Consider the following 24,704-nt stretch of genomic DNA (forward strand, 5'->3'; position numbering starts at 1 on the left):
AACGATAAAAAATTAATTCTGCAAAACTCAAAAAAACCACGCGGAACAGGTGTGTTTGTTAACGAAAACTTGGCAAAGGAAACAAAAGAAAAGCGTAAAAAACTCTGGGATGAAGTGATTAAATTGAGAAAAGAAGGTAAATCGCAATTCTCAAGTTCGATTCTATTTTTTGTAGAGATCATAAAATGTAATTAATTTTTTTTTTAACATACAGTGTTAAGAAAATTCTTCTAATTTATAACACAATCAAAATGTCTGAAACAAATGATTTTAAATTGTTTAGTTGTAATTTTTCAAAAATGAGACACTTCGCATCTGATGAAAAATTTGATCCAGATATTAATTATTTCAATGACATTATTACGGATTGTTCTTATTACTATCCTCAAAAACAAATTAATTTTTTAATTAGATTTATTAAAATCACAGAGTCAAAATATTAATTAATTAAAAAAACAAATTATTAAGCATTTTGTAAATTATAATAATTTTTAATTTGGAAAATAATATAATATTTAAGTCTCGTTCTACTTCTCGCGAGAATTTTCTATTTCTCGTTTCTCACGAGAAGTCCCCTATCTCACGAGAAACGAGAACGAGACGAGATCTCGCTCATGGTTAGTATTTATTAATCAGGTCTATACACATAATAAAAACTTCATAAATATAGCAAATTGTTATTTATTCTTGTGATTGTCTAAACTTCATTTTTACGGATTGTGCGACGTCCAATAACATGTTTAATAACAAAAAGCTGATTTTTCGCAAGATTTTTACTAAAAAACCAAAAAAGGAATATGAAAGTTAGAAAAAATATTAATGCGAGCAATATGAGATATGAAAAAAGTATGACAAAAAAATTTTTGTTAAAAGAGTTATGGTTGACATAACACCTAAACGAAATATGCCGTTTTCAGTTAAATGCAGCCCTTGTGCGACAAATTTATATCCATTTTGTAACTAGATCTTCTTAGGCCCGCTAGAACATGAAATCATAAATTCTAACATAGTCATAGTATTTAAATAGTCTGGAAACGCGGGTCGTCTTCTATGGATTTCGTTCAATAACTTGAACATTTAAGGGTGACCGGACTGAGAGTGCATCAAATAATTTTAAAATGACTTTTTCTGCCGCAGTTTCTAATAATTTAGATGAACTTGATGCTGTTTTAGCTGCCTTTGATGAAGATTTGTTGGAGACTGATCCTAATTTTAGTTCAACTGTTGAGTTAGCTGTTGGAAATATTCCTAACGCAAATGAAGAGCGTGTATTTTTGTGTTTATATTGCGAAAAAAGATGTTTATCACAAGGTGGTTTAACTCGTCACCTCAATGCCAAGCACAAGGACAAGCTTATTGATAAACAGTTTAGTAAAGAGAAAAAAATAGCAGAGCTTATTCTTCATTCTAATTGCTTTCAAAATTACTTGATTCAGAGTGCAGAAAAGCTTGCCATAGATGAATGCTACCCTACTAAAATAAGAACTGAATTTAAAAATTTTAAATTGACATGTATAGAGGTCAATACAGCTTATTCTTTAAAAAAAAGTATTATTGAATCATTTGATGGAAATGCTGAAAATTTTTACCCAGCTTTCTACAAAATATTTTCTGAAGCACCAAGTCCTTTTAAAAATCTTAGCCAAAACTGCACTCTTCTTTTAAGTTTTGAAGTTGCTAATCTTGTCTTGGCTCATCTGACTGGTGCCTCCTTTAATAATGATGTTTTAACATTTAAACATGAATCTTATCAGTTTACTGAAAAAGAAAAATCTATTATCGCTTATCTTAGTGGTTATGTTTTTGGTACCTTTTATCGTAGAATTAGATTTAGTTCTAACATGTCTAGTTTGTATCATAAACAGTGTTTATCATTTTTGCTTGCTGGCAAATGTACAGGAGAAACAATTTCTTTGCCAGAGCATAAACATGTTAATTTGCATGATAGGGGTGTTTTATGGAAAGTAAGTAAAGAGGTTATTTGTATCTTTACTACTGCAGAGTACCATTTTATTTCTATGGCAAAAAAGTCATCTCATACTATCAATTGCAAAGAAATAGTTGATACATTAATTAAAGACTCTTGTGCTTGTTAACTTTTCAAAAATTATACATAGTTCAACTGATAAAGTTCAAAAAGAAATAGCACTTAATTTATTAGAAGATCTTCTAACTCTGTATATACGTGTTCGTACATTTTCCTATGTGAAAGATAAGTTGCAAGCTTTCAAGATTTCTAAAAGTCAAACAAAATCAAATGCATTAAGAAAAGCAATTAAAAAAAAAGTCTCAACTTTGGAACAAGGACGTTAAAGACTTGGCATGACTTGGACTTATGAAAACGGCTATTTTCATAGCCACATATCTTTTAAAAATATTAATAGCATATTACTAACTACTCCTGAAGTAGTAAAATGAATACTTAATGACTTACTTTTATGATGTATAAGTTTATGATATATTTCATATTGATATTGTATAAATCAACTTTGATATATACAATATCAATAACAAAATTAATATAATTGTTTTTTCAATTTTAAATTAACAATAACACATCTAATACTTTATAGTGTTACCATTTTTTTAAATTGTAAGATAAATTTTGATATAGACAGATCTTTAAAATTGATTATTTTTGACCAATACATTTATACCAAAAAATATTTTAAAAATAGTGTACTACATTTTTAAAAAAGAAAATAAGTCGAAATCTATATATGTTAAATTTTAAGTGAAAAATATTAATAATTGAACTCATCAAAAAATATTATCTTATGTTTAATACAGTTTTTACTTGGTTTAAATTTTTTTTTAACACGATTTAATACTATCACTCGTATTATCTGTATAGCTAATTACATTTCCAGTTACAGGAAGAAATACTTTCTGATTTCTTATCATGTTATCATTGTAACCAAAGTCATTAACAGATGGATTATCTTTTCGTGATCCAAGTGATCGTTGGCGTCCAAAATAATTTTCAATTGGATCCTGACAAAAGCGTTCAGTTAAAACATATTTTACATTTTGCTGCATTAAAAACTGAACAGATTCTATAATTGAATGAACTGTAATCTTCAATTATATCTGACCCACCACATTTATATCTGACCCACCACATTTAATTAAGACAGTTACGAACTGTCTTAATTAAATGTGGTGGGTCAGATATAAAATAAATAAATCGTTTTTCTGAACTAAAATAGTTAAGGGTTCTATATGTGACATCAACATGCGGATTCATATCATCATTACGTGTCATGGTAAAATGCATTTTAAACAACTTGCGATTTGCAGAAGCTCCATCACAAGTTACAGCAATAACTTTTAAGGAATTTAATTCACAAATTCCAATTGCTTTCCAAAGCAATGAAAAAATTTGACAAGCGGTGGCTCCAGTTGTTGCAAAGTTAGCTAAACTAAATTTAAAAGGATTGACAATACTACGAACAAGAAATACTAAAACATGGGTAGCAAAATCATCTACTTTTGGCAAAGTTGCTATGTTAACATCAGCATCACCAAGATCAACATAACCCACAATCTCCCCAGTGTGCTTGTCCCAAACTAAGTTTTCCTGAATTTTCATTTCATCCATTAGAATGACAATAAATTTTTCTTGCTCCGAAAAATCTTTGGTTTTTTCTTTTAATTCATCAATTATTTCCTTATTGAATCCACGTTTAGGTTTAATGTAATTTTTATAATCACGTAAGCGACGACGACTTGGAAGGACAAGAAAACCTGTTCCTGATTTCTCATTGTAACGTATATCATCATACATTGCAGCAGACTTTGATGCCAGTGAAAGACAGTATCGAATTATTATAGGATGATATCTTACATTAGTTGGAGATAACCTCAAATATTTTTGCTGCTCCTCCCAAAATAGCTTCATAAAAGGTGAGATTTTGTTTTGATCTGCATTTGACATAATTGATATTAAATCATCACTTAAACTTGAACTGATAGTCAGGGCAGATTTTGAAATTGAATTTTGTAAATCAATGATTTTTTCTTTCAACTCCTTATTTTCAATTCTATAGTTTTGAATTGTTAACTTTAGGCAATCTGGAGAAGTCAATGATATTGGTGCATTAAGTTTAGCAGGCTTTTTTGCTACACTGTGCTTTCTTTTTGATGATTTGGAAGACTTAGAAATTAAAGTTTTTTCATTTATAATACAGTTATCACAACATTTCAGTTTGCTCAAAACTGAACATGTACTTGATCTGAAATACTCAGTTTGATAAGTACCATGAAAGTTAAATTCTGTTTGATTATATATTTTAGGGACACAATGTTTGATGGCAGACTTTTTTGCTTCATCGAGTGAGACTCCTAGACAAATACTATAACTTGAAATAACTTTGACCAAGTTTGACAAAGTGATATTTTTCATTGAACTGTCATAACTTTTATAAACTTCATGGGTTGATGGTAAACACCAGGCATAAATGCGAAGTATAAATGTTAAAGAAGCATCAATAAATATGTCTGTTTTTGTAACTGCATGAATTTCATCTTTTTCAAAAATATGAACGTGAGAAATATTATTATTTATATTCCAACCAGAAGGAAGATTAAGATGTACTATACGCTTAGTAAATTCTTCCATTGATTTGTAACATTCCTGGATTGAGTTTGGTTGAGTATTTAAATTGGATTTCTTATCAACTATGATTTCTGCAGATTTACGAGAAGTTGTGCTTAAAATAAAATTATCAATTCAAGTAGTTTATTTGCAATTATACAACAGTATAAACAAAAAACTATTTTCATATATATATATATATATATATATATATATATATATATATATATATATATATATATATATATATATATTCTTTATTATTTTTCAAAATAATTTTATTTTACCTTGAAATAGAAAAACTTTTTTGTGGTAAATTTATTTTTGGTATTGATCCAGGAATAAGTGTAGTTTTTAAATCATCTAAAATTATAAAAATGTACCTGAATTTTCTTGTTTCCAGTATAGATACCAACACAATGTTAATACTGATATAATATTTGTCAACTAATCCAGCTAAGTAAACTTTATATAAAATATAAAGTTTATTAGGCTCTATTAGCTAACATTTCAAATAAATATATTTTGAAGATAACGTATTATATCTGAAGTCATCCATCTAATTATACAGTCAATGAAATGCTTCCATATATTATAATTATATGGCATATACAAACCAATTTCTTGAAGCAGCAGATATATTGAATATATAAAATACTCCAATTTACTCACGACGAAGAAGTTGATCCTTTGTGTAATGACGTTCACAAATATAAAGATTTCTTTTTTCGATTTGAGCTTTTAATCCTTTGTCAATCACTCTGTCATGTGTAATTACACTTATTAACTTCTGTCTCCAGTTTGCACTATATTCGTCATCTTTTGTTGGAATACGAAATATAGACAATCCAACATGATTTCTTGATACTGAACAACCAAATATAGCGCAATTGGCTCCTGGCATTTTCAATATTTATCACAGAGTAAATGAAATTAAGTAGCAGCTAAGTACTATGTTTACAATTTGATGCACTCTAAAGTAGTCTGAGCACTAGTATTGAAAGGAACTTAAGTGTTATGAGAAAATGGCCCGCGTTTCCAGACTATTTAAATACTATGACTATGATTCTAAGAATTATTTTTTATTAAGAAAAATATTGGTCAGCATTTATTCAAAACGTAAACAAAACTAAAATAAAATAAACACCAAATCAGCTGAAAACAAGGAAGTGAACCATTAATCCAACGATAATCTATTTAAAGTTTATTATCGGAGAAATTAAAGATACCATGAGATGGAGTATTTTGCACTTGAAAAACAAGTTGTTTGTCAAATATGTTTAAATAGTTAGTAGAGAACTTGTAGATAAAAGTGCTTATGCGCGCACACTTGCTTGAGGCTAGTGTGCGCGTGTAAGCACTTTTATCTACAAGAGCTGTGATAATTGGGTTATTTTCATAATGGGATCTTTAATTTAGTTTGTATATTGAAGTTTTGTCAACTTTCACAACTAACTATTTTTTATTAAGTCTTAAAGTAAATACTTCCATTATAATTCTCCTTACCTTTAAAAACATTGACAAAACTGTATTAACTGTATTAACTGTATGAGCGGTGGATAAAATTTACTTTTTTTTTTACACTTTTTTACAGGTTGTGTTTTTAGACCATGCTTAAAATTTGGTTTGCAGTAAACTTGCTGGTAAATGTTGCTAGTGGGACAATAGCGAAAAGTGATTTCTACTCATATGGGATTGCTGCAAATGATAACATTTTAGCATCCAGAGATGACGCATCAACTAGAGTACCCATTGCATTTGAGTATCCGTTCTTTGGCTCCACCTACCAAGAAGTTCACATAAGTACAAATGGCATATTATCATTTGGAGCTGGTGATACTAGCTATTCTCCCAGACCATTTCCGCTAATTGGAATGCGAACAGTAGCAGCCTATTGGACTGACAGCGACCCTTCAAAAGGAGGGCGGGTCTTTTATAGAGAAACAACAAATCGAACTGTTCTTGGTAAGATTTCTGAAGAAATTAAGTTTCGTCTCATCAATTATAATTCATTTAATGCTGAGTGGGCACTTGTTGTCACTTATGATCAAGTGCGACCATACAGTTGCGGCTGCAATACTTCGTGTTTAAGTAACGTTACATACCAAACAGTTTTAACCAGTGATGGAGTCAACTCGTTTGCAATTTTTAATTTCAACCATCTTGGCTATCCTACAGGCTCGAGAGAATGTGTAAACTTTGCTCAAGTAGGCTTCAATGCAGGTGATGGAAAGAGATTTTTTCTAATGTCAAATTCAAACACTGCTAAAATCTCAAAAACTGCTCTTTTTCAAAGCAACGTTGGAGTCCCTGGAAAATGGATATTTTCAACAGATTCCAATGACATTATTGAACAATGTAACACAAAAGGTCAGCTGGAAATATATCCGAGAAAGATACTTTACTTTGGAGGTCAAGAACTTAAACTTTCGGGGGTCTGTTACGAACAAAATAGTTCTAACGTTTCAGTTTTGTTTGATGACGTTCCTGTAGTATGCGAATTCGGGCAATGGAAAAACTTGCATTGCAGAGTTCCATTTCTCAAAAAATTAGGGAAAATTGCAGTGTCTCTAAAATATAATTCAACTATATACAAGAGCTTTATCATATCTGTTGGAAGAGATGACAACACGGTAGTCGAAAATATTAACGAGATTATATCCGAAACGAACTTAGACGATAATATCACGATTGAATGGGATCCTTCTGATCATAATCAACAAAGTATTGAGTTCACGGGGCATCAGATAGATTACTATATTGACAATCAAGGAGCTATTGTTTCAGAAGAGGTAAACGCTCTTCAATACGGTAGTTTTCCCAACAACGGAAAAGTTTCTCTAAGCCCGGTGAGAACGCGAAGATATCGAAGAAATGTTCAACTTCAACTAATTAGAAGCGTTTTTGCGTCAGGTTTTTTTACTTCTACGTCTGCTATTACTGCGTTGATAATCATAATAGGGAAAGTAACAGCTACTCTGCATTGCACTAATTGGTACAAAAGCCAACCGTCATCTGCAGAAATGAGAAGAATTGTGGAAGATGCAACACAAAGGAGACCTTGTTTGCCGGCAATCCCTTCAACGTTTCCTGATAAAATAGACAACTTTGTTATAGACGAAAGCTGCAACCCAAAAAGTTTTAAAAATAACTTAATGTGCAAGTTGTTTCATCCTGGCGCAAAAGGGTGCTATAGGAGCACAAGAAATGAAGGAGCACCAGTTGTACAATGCTGCTACAGCGATGACAACAAGATTCTATTAGGAAAACCTGCTGGCGGAACTCTTGACTTTGCCGATTCGGAAATTTCTACAGCGAAACACTTTCAGAAAGACGTGTTGCCTTACCTAACATGTTGCAAACTTGGAGTCGATCAGTGCGATAAGTATTATGAGAAGCGACCCAGCATAAACCCTGGAATCGTTCGACCGCCGAGATCAGTAAACGCAAATGGAGATCCTCATTTTGTCACACTCGACGGAACCTCTTACAGCTTTAACCCAGTAGGCGAGTTCGTTTACTTGACAACATTAGACAGCTCCGATATCATTCAAGCTCGTTTTTCACAGTTCGTTGACCAATATGGAGTAGCAAAAAAAGCCAGCATTTTCTCAGGATTTTCAATTAAAGGTAAAAACTCTGATACTATTCAAATAGAAGTAAACGCAAATCAGATATTTGTGTTTAAGATCAATGGACAAACAATGCGATTGGATTTTGGATTCTGGAGCTTTAACGGAATAAGTTTAGAATATGAAAACAATGAAACTGTTGTTGTGCAAACCGACTCCGGTATTCGATTAGAGGTAGTAGCCCTTAATAGAGCTCTTCACGCAATTTTAAGTTTGTCGGACACTTTCAAAAATCGGATTAGCGGCTTGGTTGGAGACTGGGACGACAACTCAAGCAACGATCTAAAATTACCCAACGGAACATTTATTCCCACCAATTCATCTAACGAAATCATTCATTTCAAATTTGGAATGGCTTGGTCAACTTCTAATGAAACCACTTTTTTTACCTATCCTGCTGGTCTGTCTTGGTTTGATTATCAAAATAGAAACTTTGTCCCTGATTTTTCAACTCCAACAGATTACCCTCAGTGTAAAGGAAATAAAGACTGTAACTACGATGTTCAAGTTACCGGTAACGTCAATTTTGGGACGAGCAACATGGCTATTCAAAAAAGATTAACAGATTTAAAACAAACTTTCCAAAATGTAAGCCAAACGTGTCCTTCAAATTTAATCGTTACAAATGGCAACGTCGAAGTGAGAGTAGTTGAAAATACAACGCACTACTCAATCATCTGTCTAGATGGATTCAAACTTTCTGGCGAAAGAACATCACACTGCGTATCTGGCTCATACACTCCGATCGGCCATTGTGATCATCCATCTAACTCTAACGAAAGATTGGGAATCGCTTTAGGTCTTCTTATTGGATGTTTAACCTACAATTATGTAGAACAAATGAGACTTACAGTTAAGAACTTTTAACATACAATTTTATTAAGTATAAGTAAGTTCGATAGAAAACCAGTTAACAAACATTTTTCATGAGTATTATATAATTGATTATTTTTAGAGATTGTATTTTTGATGTGCTGTTGTTTACTACATTATTTATTTTTTATGTGTCTAGACATACGTATAGCAATAACTTACATCAGAGATTTTAATTAGAACTCGTGTAATGGATAACGAAAGGTATGTCAAAACGACCTCATGCCTTTAATTTTTCAAACAACGACGAATAGATTGGGGTAAATTATTTGCTTTGAACTCAAGTTTAATGTTATAGCAAGTTTGAAATAAAAATTAGTTGAAGTTATTAACTAATAAAATTTAGTAGGAAAACTACTGCAAGATATTAGTGAAAATTGTGATGTTTAGGTAAAATTCAATTAGTTAGTTTCAGAATTTGAATGATTTTTTCAATATTGTCATTGGATCGTTGAATATGATATTGGTACGTTGTACCAATATCATTTTTACTGATTAGCTAACACATATTTGAAGATTTGCTTGCAGTAACAAAGACCAACTCATGAATTTTCTATTTATGATTAATTTTTGTAAAATTTAACAAGGAGAATGCGTTTTAAATCTATATCGCAAAGTAACTATAGTGTAAACAGGGTTAAAAGTTTACATGAAAGAGTGCCGTTAAACGGAGTTAGGGCCACTGCACACGAAAAAACCAATTTCTCATATACCAAACTATGTTTGAATTTTGTGTGGATAAAACTGAGCGCATTAACTGCAGTCTCAGATTTACAATTGGAACGTGGATTGTATTGCGATTGATTCTATAGAATGAAAGCGTCTCTCCCCAGCAGGCAAAAAGATATCTAAAATGCATCTAATATGCATCTGAAAACTGGTTAAAAGATATCTGAATTCACGTGGTGAATGAACTCTAATTAGACGTCTATCTTAAAGACGTCTTTTATGAGAGGGAGCATTTCGCAAAACATCAGTTACGGATTTTTCTAGATCTTTTATTGATTCACCATTGTATTCACAGGAGTCTGTCAAAATGAAAAAATTTTAAAATATTGAACATAATTTACTTTGTTATAGCTAAAAAAAAGTGATGGAGACAAAAATACTGGTATGGCACAAAAACGAGCTGAAATTAGATTAGAATTGTCATTTACCTTTTCATGATCATGAAAACATGCTCTCTTGGCTTTCTGCCACCAACTTTTTTTAATCTATTAAGCTAAAATATGCAACATATGGAGCTTTATCAATGCAACATATAGAGTTAATCCTGAACCTTCAAATAACCCAAATAAAAACAAGATCAGTGGCGTATCTAGGGTAGGGCAGGTAGGGCACGTGCCATGGGCGCCAACCTAAAAGGGGCGCAAAAGTAGCAACCAGACAATCTCTAATGGCCTTATTATAAAAGGACAAAAATAGACTTCGACAAAGCACTAATTGCAACAATTTTAATTACAACTATCAAAAATGAATTGTCTATAAAAAATGTTTGTCTTTCTAGACAATCATTTTAAAAACGGACACTAAATGAACAATCTCGATTTTTTAATGATGTATAGAAGATCTATTTCATATATAATTTGGACTTATAACGAGTAATTAAATTTTCACTGCAGCATCGTTTCAAAAACTGAAAACGAGCACAAAATTAAAAATACAATTTTTCTAACAGAAGTTCATTTTTTAATTTTTTGTCCAGCGTGTGCTGTTGATTAAAAAGTTAATGTCTATTTAAAAACCTCAAAATGGACTATTTTGTGCTCAATTGAAGTTCATTAATTACTCAGTTCAGTTGTTTTTCAATTCTCAGTGAATGTGCGTGAAAATTTATTTTTAAAATGCCCTCTCCAGTTTGGGATTTTTCTTAACATTCTATCCTCAGACTGTGAATCTAACTATGATTGGATCTAAATTTTGGAAAATCAAGTATTTGTGTAAACATTATTGTCATTATCCGTCCTAAAATTTGTCACCACTTTAAATTTGTCACCATAAAAGTCATTTTTACCATGAAATAAAATTCAAATATAATGTATCGTATATTTTCTTTTTTGTTTCTAAGGGATTTTTTGGGTAATTTAGATTTTATTGGCAAAAATCAATATTTCTGGTTTTATGAAATCAAGTAAATTTAGACAAAATCATAGACACCAAATAGACAAAAAATTATGCTTTGTAGACTTATGAAGTGAAAATTATTTTTTAACTGAGCAATCTTAGGACACCATCAAAAATTTGATAGACACAACAAGGACAAAAAATTAAACATTTGTTGTGTCCATTACAACATACAGAATTGTCTATGTCTGTGTTGTAAGTCTATCCATAGACTAGTCTGGTTACTACGCAAAAGAGGCTAAGCATAGAGCGAGAAATTACCGAAGAAATTGATTTTGACAGTGTTATTAAGAAATTTGCAGCAATTAAAGCTAGAAAAAAAAATTTGTAATATATGTTACATAAACAAATTGTTTATTTACAATGAATAATGAAGTTTTATTAAAAGTTTGTGTCATCATTTATTAAAAAGTTGTAGTCAAGCACTTTATGTGGGGAAGGAGGGGCGCGAGATCGGTGTTTGCCCAGGGCGCTATTTACCCTAGGTACGCCACTGAACAAGATGATTAGATCATACCAATTTATTATATTCTGATTTGTCATTTAGTGCACGAATTGGTCAACTGATTCTACCAATAGCTTAAAATAAATTTTATTTCAGCCAGCTCTTTGAGAATATACTGGTTTGGGCACTCAAAATATTCTGCCATAACTCCAGATCAAATTAGTTAAAGTAAATGTAATTCATATATATGTTCTTTTTAGAGGGCAATGTAGACTGTACTGACAGCATTCAAAGTATTTTGGCACTGATTCTCAAATTTAGAAATCAAGGACCTTTTTTTTTCTGCAAATATTGTTTTTTGGAAAAATGACTTTTTGGTTACAAATATCTAAACAAATGTGCGCTGAGTATTTTTTTGTTTCTTTGTTTGTTTAAAAAGATGGTCCCCAAAATATAAGTTGAAGCTCTTTTTACTTTTGTCTCAAAATAACTTCAAGATACATCACTGACCACCAACATTACATAAATGCAAAAAAGAAGAATGAATAAAAACAAACCCAAAAAAAAACATATAAATTTTTATTTTATTCACTCCCAGTAGTTGGCTTAATATTTTTGAAAGCTTTCTTTTTATATCAGCGTTAACTTCTTGCATAGAATCAGACAGCAGCAAAAGAGGCAGACTGGAATTCTAATAAAAATAGTCTGGACTGTAAATAAACTACTTTGCAATATTGTATTTACAAAAAAACTTAACACAAAAACTTAATGCAAATTATCAGTTAAACAAGCTAGAAAATTAGCTTTTTTGATCAGAGCTGTTTTCTTAGCCCACAGATCTGTAACACTAACTGACAGTTATTTTCAGCTTTATTTTCTACCTTTTTCATTGTTTTTGCTTCTTGTGCCTTTTTATTACACTCTGCTGATTCCTTCTTTTAATAACATCTCAGGTGAGTAAATAAGCCAGTTGCACATAAAGTAGGACAAGATACTTTTTAACTGCATTTTCCAATTTTAAAAAAACTAAAAATAGTATTGTTAATTTTATGCCTATCAAAAAAATTCCAAATAACGCTACTTACTCTCTCGTCCTCCATTTTGAAGCGTTTTAATATTATTTTACAGCAATTTTTTAAATATCGAACTTTAAGCTCAAAATTCGAATTATATTTGATTAACTAAACACATTCGAGTTCGATTATTGAATAAACTTGAACTCGAAACTTCGAGTTTCGCACACCTCTAGTAATGGATTAAGATTTTAGGGAGGCATGGGTCTAGGTTTATGTGGAAGGGTTATTAGGGTTTATGTGGAAGGGGGATTAAGGTTGATGGTCTAGGAATTTGTTGGTTTTTGATAGGGCAAGGTTTGTGGATAGTTTGGTTAGGAATGGGTAAGGTTTAATCTAGAAGTTAAGGTTATGTTTCCGTCCTCAGTATACTTTGTCATACTATATAATTCAATAAACGTTTTATTAGTCTGTAATGGTTAGCACTCATTCATTAACTTATAAAATACAACTAATTCTTTCTTACTCAACTTGTAGTGTTTGATGATATTTTTATCATTAACTCCACTTTCGATTTTCTTGAAACAAATATCTTTCTTCTTTTTTTTTTTTTATTAAAACGGAGAAACTTCTGCTTACTTTTCTTGAATCTATTTTTCTTCTGACTTCTATTTATTTTCTTACTTCTTCTGTTATATCAACAATTTCAAATTCTTCAAAATTAAAAACTTTCTCTAAAAATTCTTCTTAAGAATTTCACTTAAAAACTCTGACTTCTTCTCTTTTTCGTTTATTCAGGAAGTTCTTCCGCTTCTTCAATTCATGAAAAGTCCTTCTTCTCACTCTTTTTTTTGTTTATTTAGAAGTCCTTTCGTAAATGTACTTCTAAGCTTTTATAGTTCTCCATTATTATTTGTTTCGTTGTAATATCTCCTTTTAATTAATTTACTTGACAGGTAAATAAGTCTCTGCGTATTCGTTTTTTCTTAATTGGTGTTTTTAACTTTTTTCTTCATCACATTTTATCGTGTTATTCTTTATTTAGGGGTGAAAAAGTCTCTGTATGTACGGCTTTTCGCTGTTTTTAACTTTTCTCCCTCAATAATAGTAATGATATCTATCATAAAAAAAAGAAATCCCAAAATCATCTTAAGAAAGCCAAAAAGTTCAAAAAAGAACCACCACTTTTAAGTTCAAAAAGCCGTTGCATTTTTATTTCGTGCTAACACGTGATCAAAAGAGGAACTGAAATTATCTACTTGACATTTTCAGTTTCGTTTAAAGAAAAGAAAAAAATATCCCAAAGTACATTTTTAAAGTCATTAAAGTTATTAAAGTTATTAAAGTTATTAAAGTTATTAAAGTTATTAAAGTTATTAAAGTTATTAAAGTTATTAAAGTTATTAAAATTATTAAAGTTATTAAAGTTATTAAAGTTATTAAAGTTATTAAAGTTAATTAAGTTGTTAAAGTTATTTTTAAAGTTATTAAAGTTATCAAATTACATTTTAAAAGTTATTAGTTATTAGACAATTTTAACGATATTTACTGCAGTTTCAAGTTTCCATGCTGTTAATAATAGCACTATAAAAATGTGAAAACTTGAATGGAACTTAAACACTTTCATATTAATACGCTTAACCAACTAAATTTAATAATCTCTTTATTTCTCTTATGTTTATTTCTCTTATATTTAACTTTTATTTTATCTAATTGACTACAAGAATGGAGTACAAGCGTTATACCGAGGTCATATACTTGATCTCCTAGATAAAAGTCATAATTTAGAAACTCTAATGTTTTATGTTTGAAAGAAGAACTTTTTGATTGGTTGAAAATTCTCATTTTTGATTTAATACTTTCCGATTTGATTAAACAAATTACGCAAATTATTTTTTCATTTTCCTCCATGATATCGTCATGTCATTCAACATTTGTGGTTGCTGGATTTTTACGGCATGGAAAAGTCTTGAGAAATCTCTACTCTATTCAGAAATGTTTCTTTAAGAAGGTTTTAGACATACATAAGCATCAACAATTTTCATCATAATTCGTTCATGTTTTCATTAACAAATATTCTGAATAAAGTGTTGTGAACCTGGTGACAAAAAGCATTTCCAACTTCGTATTTCCAATCAGCTAGATTTCATTCTTGTAAACCCAGTTAAAAAATTGTGTGTGTCGAAAACAACTTGATATAACCATATCGTTTTCAAGCTCTTTAGAGTTTGTATAATAATACATGTTGCAAGTAATTTCTGTGGAATTTAAAGTAGATAACTTTAAATCTTCTTTTGCTTTCTTTTTCCTTAGGTTCTTTATGAATTTCATTACTTAAGCTGTAGTACGTAATAAACTTAAAAAGCTGTTAAACTTTTTGATGTCAATGATATTTAAGTTAATAGGTATGTCGTTTGAAATTACATTGGTTAAATATTCGTCTAACATAATCTTAGTTTGACCTGTTAACTCAAAATTCGGCCAATCTTTAGAACTATTATGTAAAATTGAAGGCCAATTAAACCAAAGCTTGTACTTATGTAACTTTGCTAGAGTTGTACCTCTTGATAGTATATCTGCTGGCTTGCTTTCAGAGTTAATATATTTCCAGTATGAAATGTCAAAGGTATTTTGAATTTTTCGTATACGTTTTTGAAAGAAGGGATGTTAACTTTTTTTACTGTTATTAATCCAATGCAAAAAAATTGTAGAATTAGTCCAGCAAAAAACTTCTTTAAAATTAAAAATCGGAAAAAGTTCTTTTAAAATAATAGACAGTTTCTGCTAGTAACAATGCAGCTATTAATTCTAGACGAGGAATAGCACTTTTCTTAACTTTCGCAATTTAGATTTTGCTGTAATTAGTGAACAATGGTATTGTTTATTAATAAAAGAGTATAATAAAAAGAGACAACAGCCGTAAGCATTAATACTGACATCACTAAACCCATGCAATGAAATGTCTAGAACTGGAATATTACAATGATTAATGTGCAACCTTGAAATAACGATGTTTTGAGAGAAACGGAAATCATCAACAATGACTTCCCACACTATTAACAAATTACACTCAAGCTTAGTGTCCCATCCAATTTTTTTCAAACATCATATGTCCCATCCAATTTTTTTTCAAACATAAACATTTTTCCTAAAAAAAGATTTTACGCCACACTATTACTGGATTTATTATACCGAGCGGATCAAAGATGCTAGCTATGAATCGTAATATTCCTCGCTTTGTTGGGGTGGTCTTCGTGTCGGTTAACTTTGATAAATCAAATTTTATAATGTCACTTTCTTTGTTCCAGTTTAAACCTAATACTTTGGTAGTGCTGAGAGGCTGAAAGTTTCTTTACAGTTCGATTCAAATTTTCGTAGATTGAAACCTGCATCTTGGAGACGACATTTGGCTTTTTGATAAAATTCAACTGTTGTGTTTATGCAATCAGCTCCTGTAATGAAATAATCTACTTGTATTGAGTTCATTAGTTTATGAACAAAATTTAAATCCTTTTTTATGAATTGTTCAGCATGTGTGATTTGTGTTGCTAAAAGGAGAAATGAAGATAATGTAACCCCGAATAGCACCCTACAAAGTCTGTACGAACTAATTTCTTTCATATGAGTGTTGCCTGTATTAATGCCGTTTAAATATTTGAATCATAAAAACCGGACATAATTACGATCTAGAGGAGATAATGCTATTTGTAGAAAGGTTTTTTCTATCTCTGCTATGCTGACAATCTTTTGGGCACGGAAATGTAATAAGACGCCATAAAGGAATGTTGTTGATAATGGTCCTGCGTACAGACATTCGTTTAATAATGGACCCTCGGCTGAACTACTTGCATCAAAAACAATTTTATCCTCGCTCAAAAAAGGGCTGTGGGGTAAGTAGTGTACCTGGCCTAGATCTTTAGCATTTTCGATTACTGGCTCAATAAGACCTTGTGTAAATTGATCTTTTAAAATGTCATGAGGAGTGCCTCATCTTTACTTAGTTTTTTCTGTAGTCTCTTAAATCTTTTTATACATAAGTTATAATTGTCACAAATTGGATGGTGATCTACTTTAAATGGTAATCTAACACTGCATTGCTTTGGTTATCAATGTATTTAATTGTGAGGTGAAACCTATCAATAACCACAAAGTTGAAATTATCAAACTCCCCAATCCCCCAAACTGACGCCACGGATTCTTTCACTACCGATTCCGGAGAAAGAGTTAATTCTACTAACATGACATGTGCAGGGTTAACACAAGTACCTGACTCACTATTTTCAAATACCTTTTTAACAAAAATGGGACCACTTAGTAAAAGACTCAGTTTAGATTTTAAAGCAATGGGATCATTGTGGTAGCCTCTAATGATTATATTTTCGACAAAAGACCAATAAAATTCAGCTCCAATCAGAACATCTACATTCATACTGCCATTACTCAAATTCACTGTCTGCTAGCCTAAGATTATGTGTCTTTACTTTTCACTTGAAAGATTTATATATTGTCCGTTAAGTGGAGAACATGTCTTTTACATAGCAAGCTATTCGTATTGTGCGGCCGAGTAGATATTTAATTCGTAACTCAACTTTTTCTAAAATTTCTGTTGTATTATTGTTACCTAATGTTTTTATACATATTTCCTTCGTACCTAATGTTTTGATTTTTAACTTTGAATGTAACTCTGGTGATATATAACTTAACTGATAGCAGTTGTCGAAAAGTATTCTGCAATCATGTAAATTGCCATCATTATCTAAGACTTGAGTTGATGCAGTTTGCAGCAAAACAGAATGTTGACCTTCAGATGTAGCTTCTGCAACTGAAGTCAATTGTCCTTTAGATTGATTATGATCAGATTGATTTTGTTGGTTAGAATTCTGTGTATCGATAGATAATACAACATGATTTACTTATGTGACCTTTTCCTAAGTATTTGAAGCAAAGTTTTTTATCGCTGATGATTTTCTTTCTTGATTGAATATTTGTAACTGATCGACAGAAATTGAAGCCGCGCTAAAAATTTGGATTTAATATGCATAAAAAACCTTAGCAAATACAAAAAATTATAAACAACTTCAACATGATATAAATTTAAAAAAAGTTGATGGTGTTATACGATGCTATGGACGACTTAACAATGCACCGATTACGTCAGATATGAAACATCCTATCATCTTACCACATGATTTAGAATTTACTGACTTGTCATTTACTATCATCACTCATTACTCATGCATAATGGAATTAGAGAAACTTTAAACCAAAAACGCACTATGTTTCGCGTACCTTTGTAAAGCTAGAAATTATATTAAAAGGCTAATTCAAGGATGCTATTTATGAAAACGTTTCGAAGAGCTACCTTATTCTTACCCTGAATCCCCCTTTGCCTTTAAGCAGACTTAATGATGATCACGTTTTTAAATTTACAGGTGTTGACTACGCAGGCCCATTATACATTAAGAATATATGTGAGGGCAATAATTTATATAAAGTTTGGATTTTTTTATATCGCTATTCTACACGCTCTTTGTTTTTAGATCTTGTTCCAGATTTTTCAGCTGAATCTCGTGTACGAAGTTTACAACGGTTTATTGCGAAACGAGGCGCGCCTACTAAAATCATTTCCCATAACGGCTCACAATTCATATCTAAAATTACTCAATTACACAATTCATATCTAAAATTAAGATTTTTTTTCATCTCGTAGTATATCATGGCATTTCAACACTACTACTGCGCCTTGGTAGGGAGGCTTCTGCGAAAGACTTGTTGCTTTGCCCAAACGTTGCCTCCGCAATGTAATAGCAAATGCCCGCCTTACATACGAATAATTTCTGACCATATTAACCGAAGTTGAAGCCGTTTTTAATAACCGCCCAACTACATTAAATGCCTTGAGACATCCAATTAACACCGAATCATATGCTATATGGTAGAACAATGAACTTAAAAGCAATTAAGGAAGACTTCATAGAGTGCAATTTATATACACGTAATACATATATTGAGAGTGTACTAAATCATTATCGGAAGCACTGGCGAGAAGAGTACATACAGAGCTAAGAGAACATCATAAGCATAGAAAAAGAAATGGCACAAATCAAATTGCATTAAATAATTTTATATTAATCCATGACCCAAATGCTAACACGGATTGTGGAAAACCGGAATAGTGCAGAAATTGATCAAATCACATGACAAGCAAATTCGAGCAACAAAAGTTAAGCACGTTAATAATGGAAAACCAATTGTTATCGAACGACCTATAAACAAGCTATATTTGTTGGAAGCCTTATATAAAACATTGGAAAAAAAGGTTATTCAAGTGAAATTTTGCGATTAAGTTGACGTTGAACTTTAAGTTAAAATTAATGCTGGGCGGGGAATGTTGCGCGCAATCGCTCAGTCAATCAAGCTTCTCACGCTTCTGTTCTCATAAATAAATGCGCAGAGCCGGCGAAAACTCAATTTCCAAACTTCAAAATGTTTCAGCTTTCTATTTTGTCTTAGTCGAAGTGTTAACTTGATATATAACTTTTATGAAATCTTTTTGGACTACCACGCAGTTTAGCGTTTATTGATTTAGAACTTGCAAGTTCTCGTTTCTTGCATTTCAAACCATGTATTCTGATGCAAAAAATAGTTAAAATTTGAAAGCAATTTAAGTAATAAAAAAGTAAATAATAAAGAAGTAATAAAATAATTTTTCAGTTTTAAGTTAAGCCGCGCATCCTGACACGATGATTGTATTTTCTCTAAATGCGACCTTTTTCGTTTTTAAAAGGTCCTATTTGGATGCAGTAATAAGGTGCTTACATCTAATATTAGAATGTAAAGCAATCACGATCTTCCATCATTAAATAAGAAAATTTCAAAGAAATGTTTTCTATGCTTTAACTGATAGAAAAACGTTTTTTTGCTATAGAACTTCAAACATCGTGCTTCTTTAATTTGGTTTTTACTTTTAATCGTTAGCATCGATTCCGTAAGAAAAAACAAAAGCATTAAAAATCAGTAAAACAATCGCTTTGGGAAGAATAAATTTACAAGTTTGTTGAATTAGGTGACACATTTTTGTAAACTGATAATGTTAAGGTTTCAAGCACGCACAGTGGGTAAGAATTCACTTTTATTGAACAAATTTAATAACTTATCACGTCTAGAAGATTTGATGACAATTTTTGCACTACACACTAATTTGAGGATTGCAATTCCAATAGTGATATTAATTTTGATTTCCGGTTTATATGTTTTTAATTCGCCTATTTTGAATAACAATAAGACATTTGGGTAATTAATGTTATAGCAATAACAAAAAATAAAAAATAGTGAAAGAAAAAAGTTTCAGTTAGAAATAACATCTACAATGTATAAAACAATAATATTGCGTCAGGCTCTGATAAAACTTGTTTATAAGTGCTTTGGCTGGCAGCGCTATCACAGCCAACCTTACACGCAATATTCATTATTTTTATTGTTTTAACTTTCATAATCATGTCCCTAAGCACAGGTTCTTGAACTGCACTGACTCTCCACAAAGCATGAAACGATAAACTTTGAAAGGAACTAAAGCTGAATAACCATCCACTGTTATATTTTCAGGATAGCGTTTCAACTTTGTATCCCTGACATCATTGTAAGTTGGGTATTATGTTATGTTTTTTCTCTCCATTTTAATCAATTGATATAAAGATTTTGTCATATTGGTATCAACTATTAACGCCAGAGTATCATCTGTTGTATGTATAGATGCTTTATCTGAACTTAAAACATTTGAAACCTTCTTGGCAGGAATGACATTAGATTCATTTATTAATTTCTTACTAGCAGCGAAAAGTAATTTCATTTGATGAATGAAATTCAAGCAAGCCAGATAGACGCCGCTTTTAAGCTTTATTAAAGGCATCATCAAGTTTAACTGGTTTTTGACCACTTTTTGTTGGTTCATTATCTGTTTTTCTGACAATCAAGTATTTATTAAGCCAATCAAGTAAATGATAAGCCAACCCAAACGTTTTTATAAAATTTTGACAGATTTTCATTTTCTTTGATACAGGCAAACAAAGTACTGAGCTGTATACTTTACATCAACATCTTCAAATTCAGAACTTTTGGTTAAATAAAGTTGAGTATAATATATTGAATGTATTGAATATATTGAAATATACTATATTGAGTATAATATATTGAATAAAGTTGAGTATAATATAACTTTTGGTTGAATAAAGTTGAGTGTTCAATAATATTTTCTGTGGACCAAGATTTTTTTCTAAAAAAAATTAAGAATGTTAAGGTTTAGAAAAACAAAATCTTAAACAAAGAAGTTATGTTTGCAAGAAATATTTTTTGACAGGTTAGTATACTATAACATATATGCTGCACGGACTACTAATTCTTGAAACTAAAGCATATATAAAAGTAGAAGAGGTACTTATGGGGACAAGCAACCAATGAAAACTCAATTTAAACATTCAATTTAAACTCAATTTCACTCAATTTAAAACTCAATTTCACTCAATTTAAACATTATAGATCAAATACATGTTAGACAACGCGAGTCAATATGTGCCATTCATTAGTTACAGTCCAGGAAGCAATTATTTGCTAGATTTTTTTTTCAAAGTTTGACTAAGATAAAATGGTATGACAAATTCATTGTCTCACCTCTGAATATGCTAAAATAACCTTGTAACAAATTATTATCTTGACAACAAAGATGTCACACAACGTTGATCTCACTTAAATTATTTATACGTATCTGTAACTTTTTTTTTTTTTTTTTTGATTGCAATTGTCAACATAAATAAGGGATTTGATATAAATTAACTAACAATAAATATCGCTTAATATGTATGGAAATAGAAATTAAATAAGTTGAAGAGATAAGACAACTAAACGTTTTCCCATGTTTTTGTGAATACTATGATATACTAAAAGAAAATTGTGAATACTTCTTTGTGAATGCTATGATGATTATAAAAATTGTTTGTTCGGTAAAGAAAACAGTTTTACCCATGAGTTTTACTGATTTACATTTCTTGTCTACTTTTCCACCGAACATTTTGATTGAATACACTTTTTGATTTCATACATTTTTTTCAATAATTTCAACCTTTTTTTCAGGTTTCTTCATTTACAATTGGATAACTTAGAGCAATTTCACTAGTTTCAAATCTAGTTTCTGGTTTATACTGTCGCAACAATTTCATACTGTTGCTGACTTAATCAATTTTGCTTCGGTTTATGTTTTTATTGTTTTAATTGTCTTTTACAACATAGATAAAAAAAAAGCTTATTTTTTAATGCGAAAACAAAATTCATTTTATTATCAAAATTTAAAATATTTTAATAAAAAAATGAATTTTATTTCCACGAGAACATATTTGGATTTGCAAAATTAACCATAACTTTTTGTAAGAACAGTTTCCGCAAATTGTTTCGTTAAAAATTAACAAAAATTATCAAAAATTAACAAAAATTAACAAAAGTTAACAAAAATTAACAAAAATTAACAAAAATTAACAAAAATTAACAAAAATTAACAAAAATTAACAAAAATTAACAAAAATTAACAAAAATTAACAAAAATTAACAAAAATTAACAAAAATTAACGTTAAAAATTGAAAAAATCAAAACTTTAATGTTATTTTTAAACTTAATTCTGTCAATTTGATCGAATTGCACCCCCAACAATTTATTGTTAGGATAATTACAAATTAGGAGAAAAAAGTGGGGAAAATCGTTTTCATCGGAGAAAAAATTAGTTTTCATCGGAGCAATCAAGATATTCATCCATCATTTTGCAGCTGTACTTTAATTTTAATTTTATGATGTAAATAAAAAAATTGTTCAGAATTTTTATTTGCTACTGGCACGAAACAAAAAATTTTTGAAGTATTTGAAAAAATTGGTTTTTATTCACAAACTTATTGAAATCAATCAGGTGAAATTTTTAATTATTTTATGCATTTTGTTGTACTTAAAAGTTGAAGCTGCAATTACAAACAAGATATCATGTAATTACAAAGTTTAACTCTCTCCGACGTAAAACTGACAAATATTGGTAACACTGTGTTGTAAATTTTTTTTAGTTAAATAAAAAGGCGCATACAAAAAAGTCATTTTTGGATTTGCCAAAAGTATTCTCTTACGCGATTGGTTTAAGAAAGAATTAGACGATGGTTGAAAGGTTTCTAAAGGATCTTGAAAATTTAAGAATGTAACATTTTAGAAAATATTGTATATATGTGGCATAATTTTAAAAAAAGTCTTTTTAAAATATTTTTGAGCTAAATTTTTTACTGAACTTTAAAGCATCTTGAGGGTAAACAAAGTTTGACCCGCAGGCCGGCCGTATGACTGCACTCATTGCACTCATAAATTTATTATATTAAAACATAACCGGCACCGGTTTTAAACTTTAGAACAAAAAAGAACAAAAATCATGAAATTAAAATTTCAGTTTTATGGCATTCTATATTTAACGATTTTAATTAAGTATAATTTAAAAAAGCTGCCTTTTCATTTTATATTCGCGCGCATTTAAAATTCGAAATATTTTTTACAAAATAATATTTTACATATAACGTGAACTATGTTTTTAATAGGACCTTTTTCAGCATTTAACAAATTACTAAACTTTTTAACGTTTACTTCGCTTCGGATTTCTGTTTTTGTAGCATGCGGATAATAACAGCGCTGTTTCGCTTCATTTAAACGACGGTGCGAACATCAAGCGGTTACTCAAACCATCACATGAACGCAGGAGTTTTAGGAGTGAGTTACTACTACTTAAACTATGAACTGACAATTTGGTTTGTACAAAGCAAGATTTCGTCCGACTCTTTGTGTTCTTTCCTTGAGCAAATTTAGCTGTCAAAAAGGCCTATCTATTTGACAGATACTTTTGCTTAAGTTTTAACAAATGTTGTTTTCGAACTAAATTACACATTTATTAGTTTCAAGCTTTGTATTAACAACGCGATATATTATACCAAACGTTATACCAAACGAAAGATTTAGTTTGCTTTTGGTTTTAATAACACATTTAGATGCAACCTGTTTTTCAATATTCACTTACATAAATTATTATGAGTTTAAGAATAAACTAATAAATTATTTGATATATGTTTCATCCAAGTGTCAATCCATTTAGGATTTTCCATTTGCACCTGGAATTACTTCCTTTTATTTTGAAAAAGTCTTGGTTTGTCAATGTCACAGGACAAGGTACAACTTGCAAGCTAATTATTGTTTACCGAGATTTGTCCCGGTTTACAAATAATTTACTTCCAACATGATAAAATTTTTTAGATTGAATACTTTTATATAGTGAAATTATGCATACAGGTATTTTGCTCAAAACAACCTTTGAGTCTTTTTCTTCAAACATTAAACTGATTTGGTTTGAGAGAACTTTTCATTAAAACAACTCATCTAAACATGTTTCCCAAAGTTGTATTTAGTGTTAGAAAGTTTGTTTTATCATTCATCAAAAACTTTTTTCTAAGCAATAGATGTTTGCTACTTGTTTCTATCATTTAAGTAGCAATCTAAAGTAATTATTCTATTCCACAACATTCATATTCAAGGAGTTACTGGTAATTTTAGGTTTTATGACACCAAATACAAATGCTTATTTTTTTACATTCAATTTTATTCTCTCTTACATTTGCTTCTTATTCGTAATTCTTTAGTTAAAAGAGAAAGTAACTAAGTCAATTTTTTAGTTTCAGTTCTGATATTCTTAAAAAACATAATTGTATGACGTTTGTTTCATACCTTTTTTTGTTTTTTAACCATTAGGTGATATGGATTTTTTTTTGTGCATGAATGCAAAAAATATATTTTTTAAAACAAAGCCAAGGTCTTGTGAATCAGTAAAATGTGAAATTTAGAAATAACTTTTAACTGTCATTTTTTATTCAATTTATGAACATACAATACAGTTTCATCAAGAGGTGACAAATCTGAAGATGCTGGGGGCAATAACACTTTTGGCTATTGTTTTGGCAGG

The 24,704-nt window shown here is 30.2% G+C and overlaps 3 protein-coding genes and 1 pseudogene across 5 annotated transcripts in view; 3 read left to right on the forward strand and 1 right to left on the reverse strand.

Annotated features, from left to right (window-relative positions):
• Positions 1 to 24,704, forward strand: part of LOC145180945 (NACHT, LRR and PYD domains-containing protein 9-like) — a 137,245-nt gene that overhangs the window by 78,835 nt on the left and 33,706 nt on the right. The window lies entirely within an intron of this gene.
• On the forward strand, positions 28 to 9,281 carry LOC145193061 (protein mesh-like). 2 transcript variants are annotated; one of them, XM_090076262.1, is made up of 2 exons: positions 28 to 136; positions 6,192 to 9,281. In XM_090076262.1, the coding sequence occupies exon 2, from the start codon at positions 6,208 to 6,210 to the stop codon at positions 9,094 to 9,096; it is 2,889 nt and encodes a 962-aa protein (XP_089932388.1). In that variant the 5' UTR covers positions 28 to 136; positions 6,192 to 6,207; the 3' UTR covers positions 9,097 to 9,281. The 2 variants fall into 2 exon arrangements, with proteins under 2 accessions (XP_089932388.1, XP_089932387.1); XM_090076261.1 differs by lacking the exon at positions 28 to 136 and adding an exon at positions 5,938 to 6,074.
• Positions 1,082 to 2,703, forward strand: LOC149893745 (uncharacterized; annotated as a pseudogene).
• LOC149893746 (uncharacterized) lies at positions 2,815 to 5,614 on the reverse strand. The gene is made up of 4 exons (XM_090066513.1): positions 5,270 to 5,614; positions 4,885 to 4,960; positions 3,142 to 4,712; positions 2,815 to 3,056 (listed from the first exon to the last, which is right to left on the reverse strand). Exons 1-4 carry the CDS (start codon positions 5,499 to 5,501, stop codon positions 2,815 to 2,817), a joined length of 2,121 nt encoding a protein of 706 aa, XP_089922639.1. The 5' UTR covers positions 5,502 to 5,614.

The sequence above is a fragment of the Hydra viridissima genome, unplaced genomic scaffold (assembly GCF_058129835.1).
Source record: "Hydra viridissima isolate aposymbiotic clone 2 unplaced genomic scaffold, HvirCarnegie_v1 scaffold_1, whole genome shotgun sequence".
Lineage (NCBI taxonomy): Eukaryota > Metazoa > Cnidaria > Hydrozoa > Anthoathecata > Hydridae > Hydra > Hydra viridissima.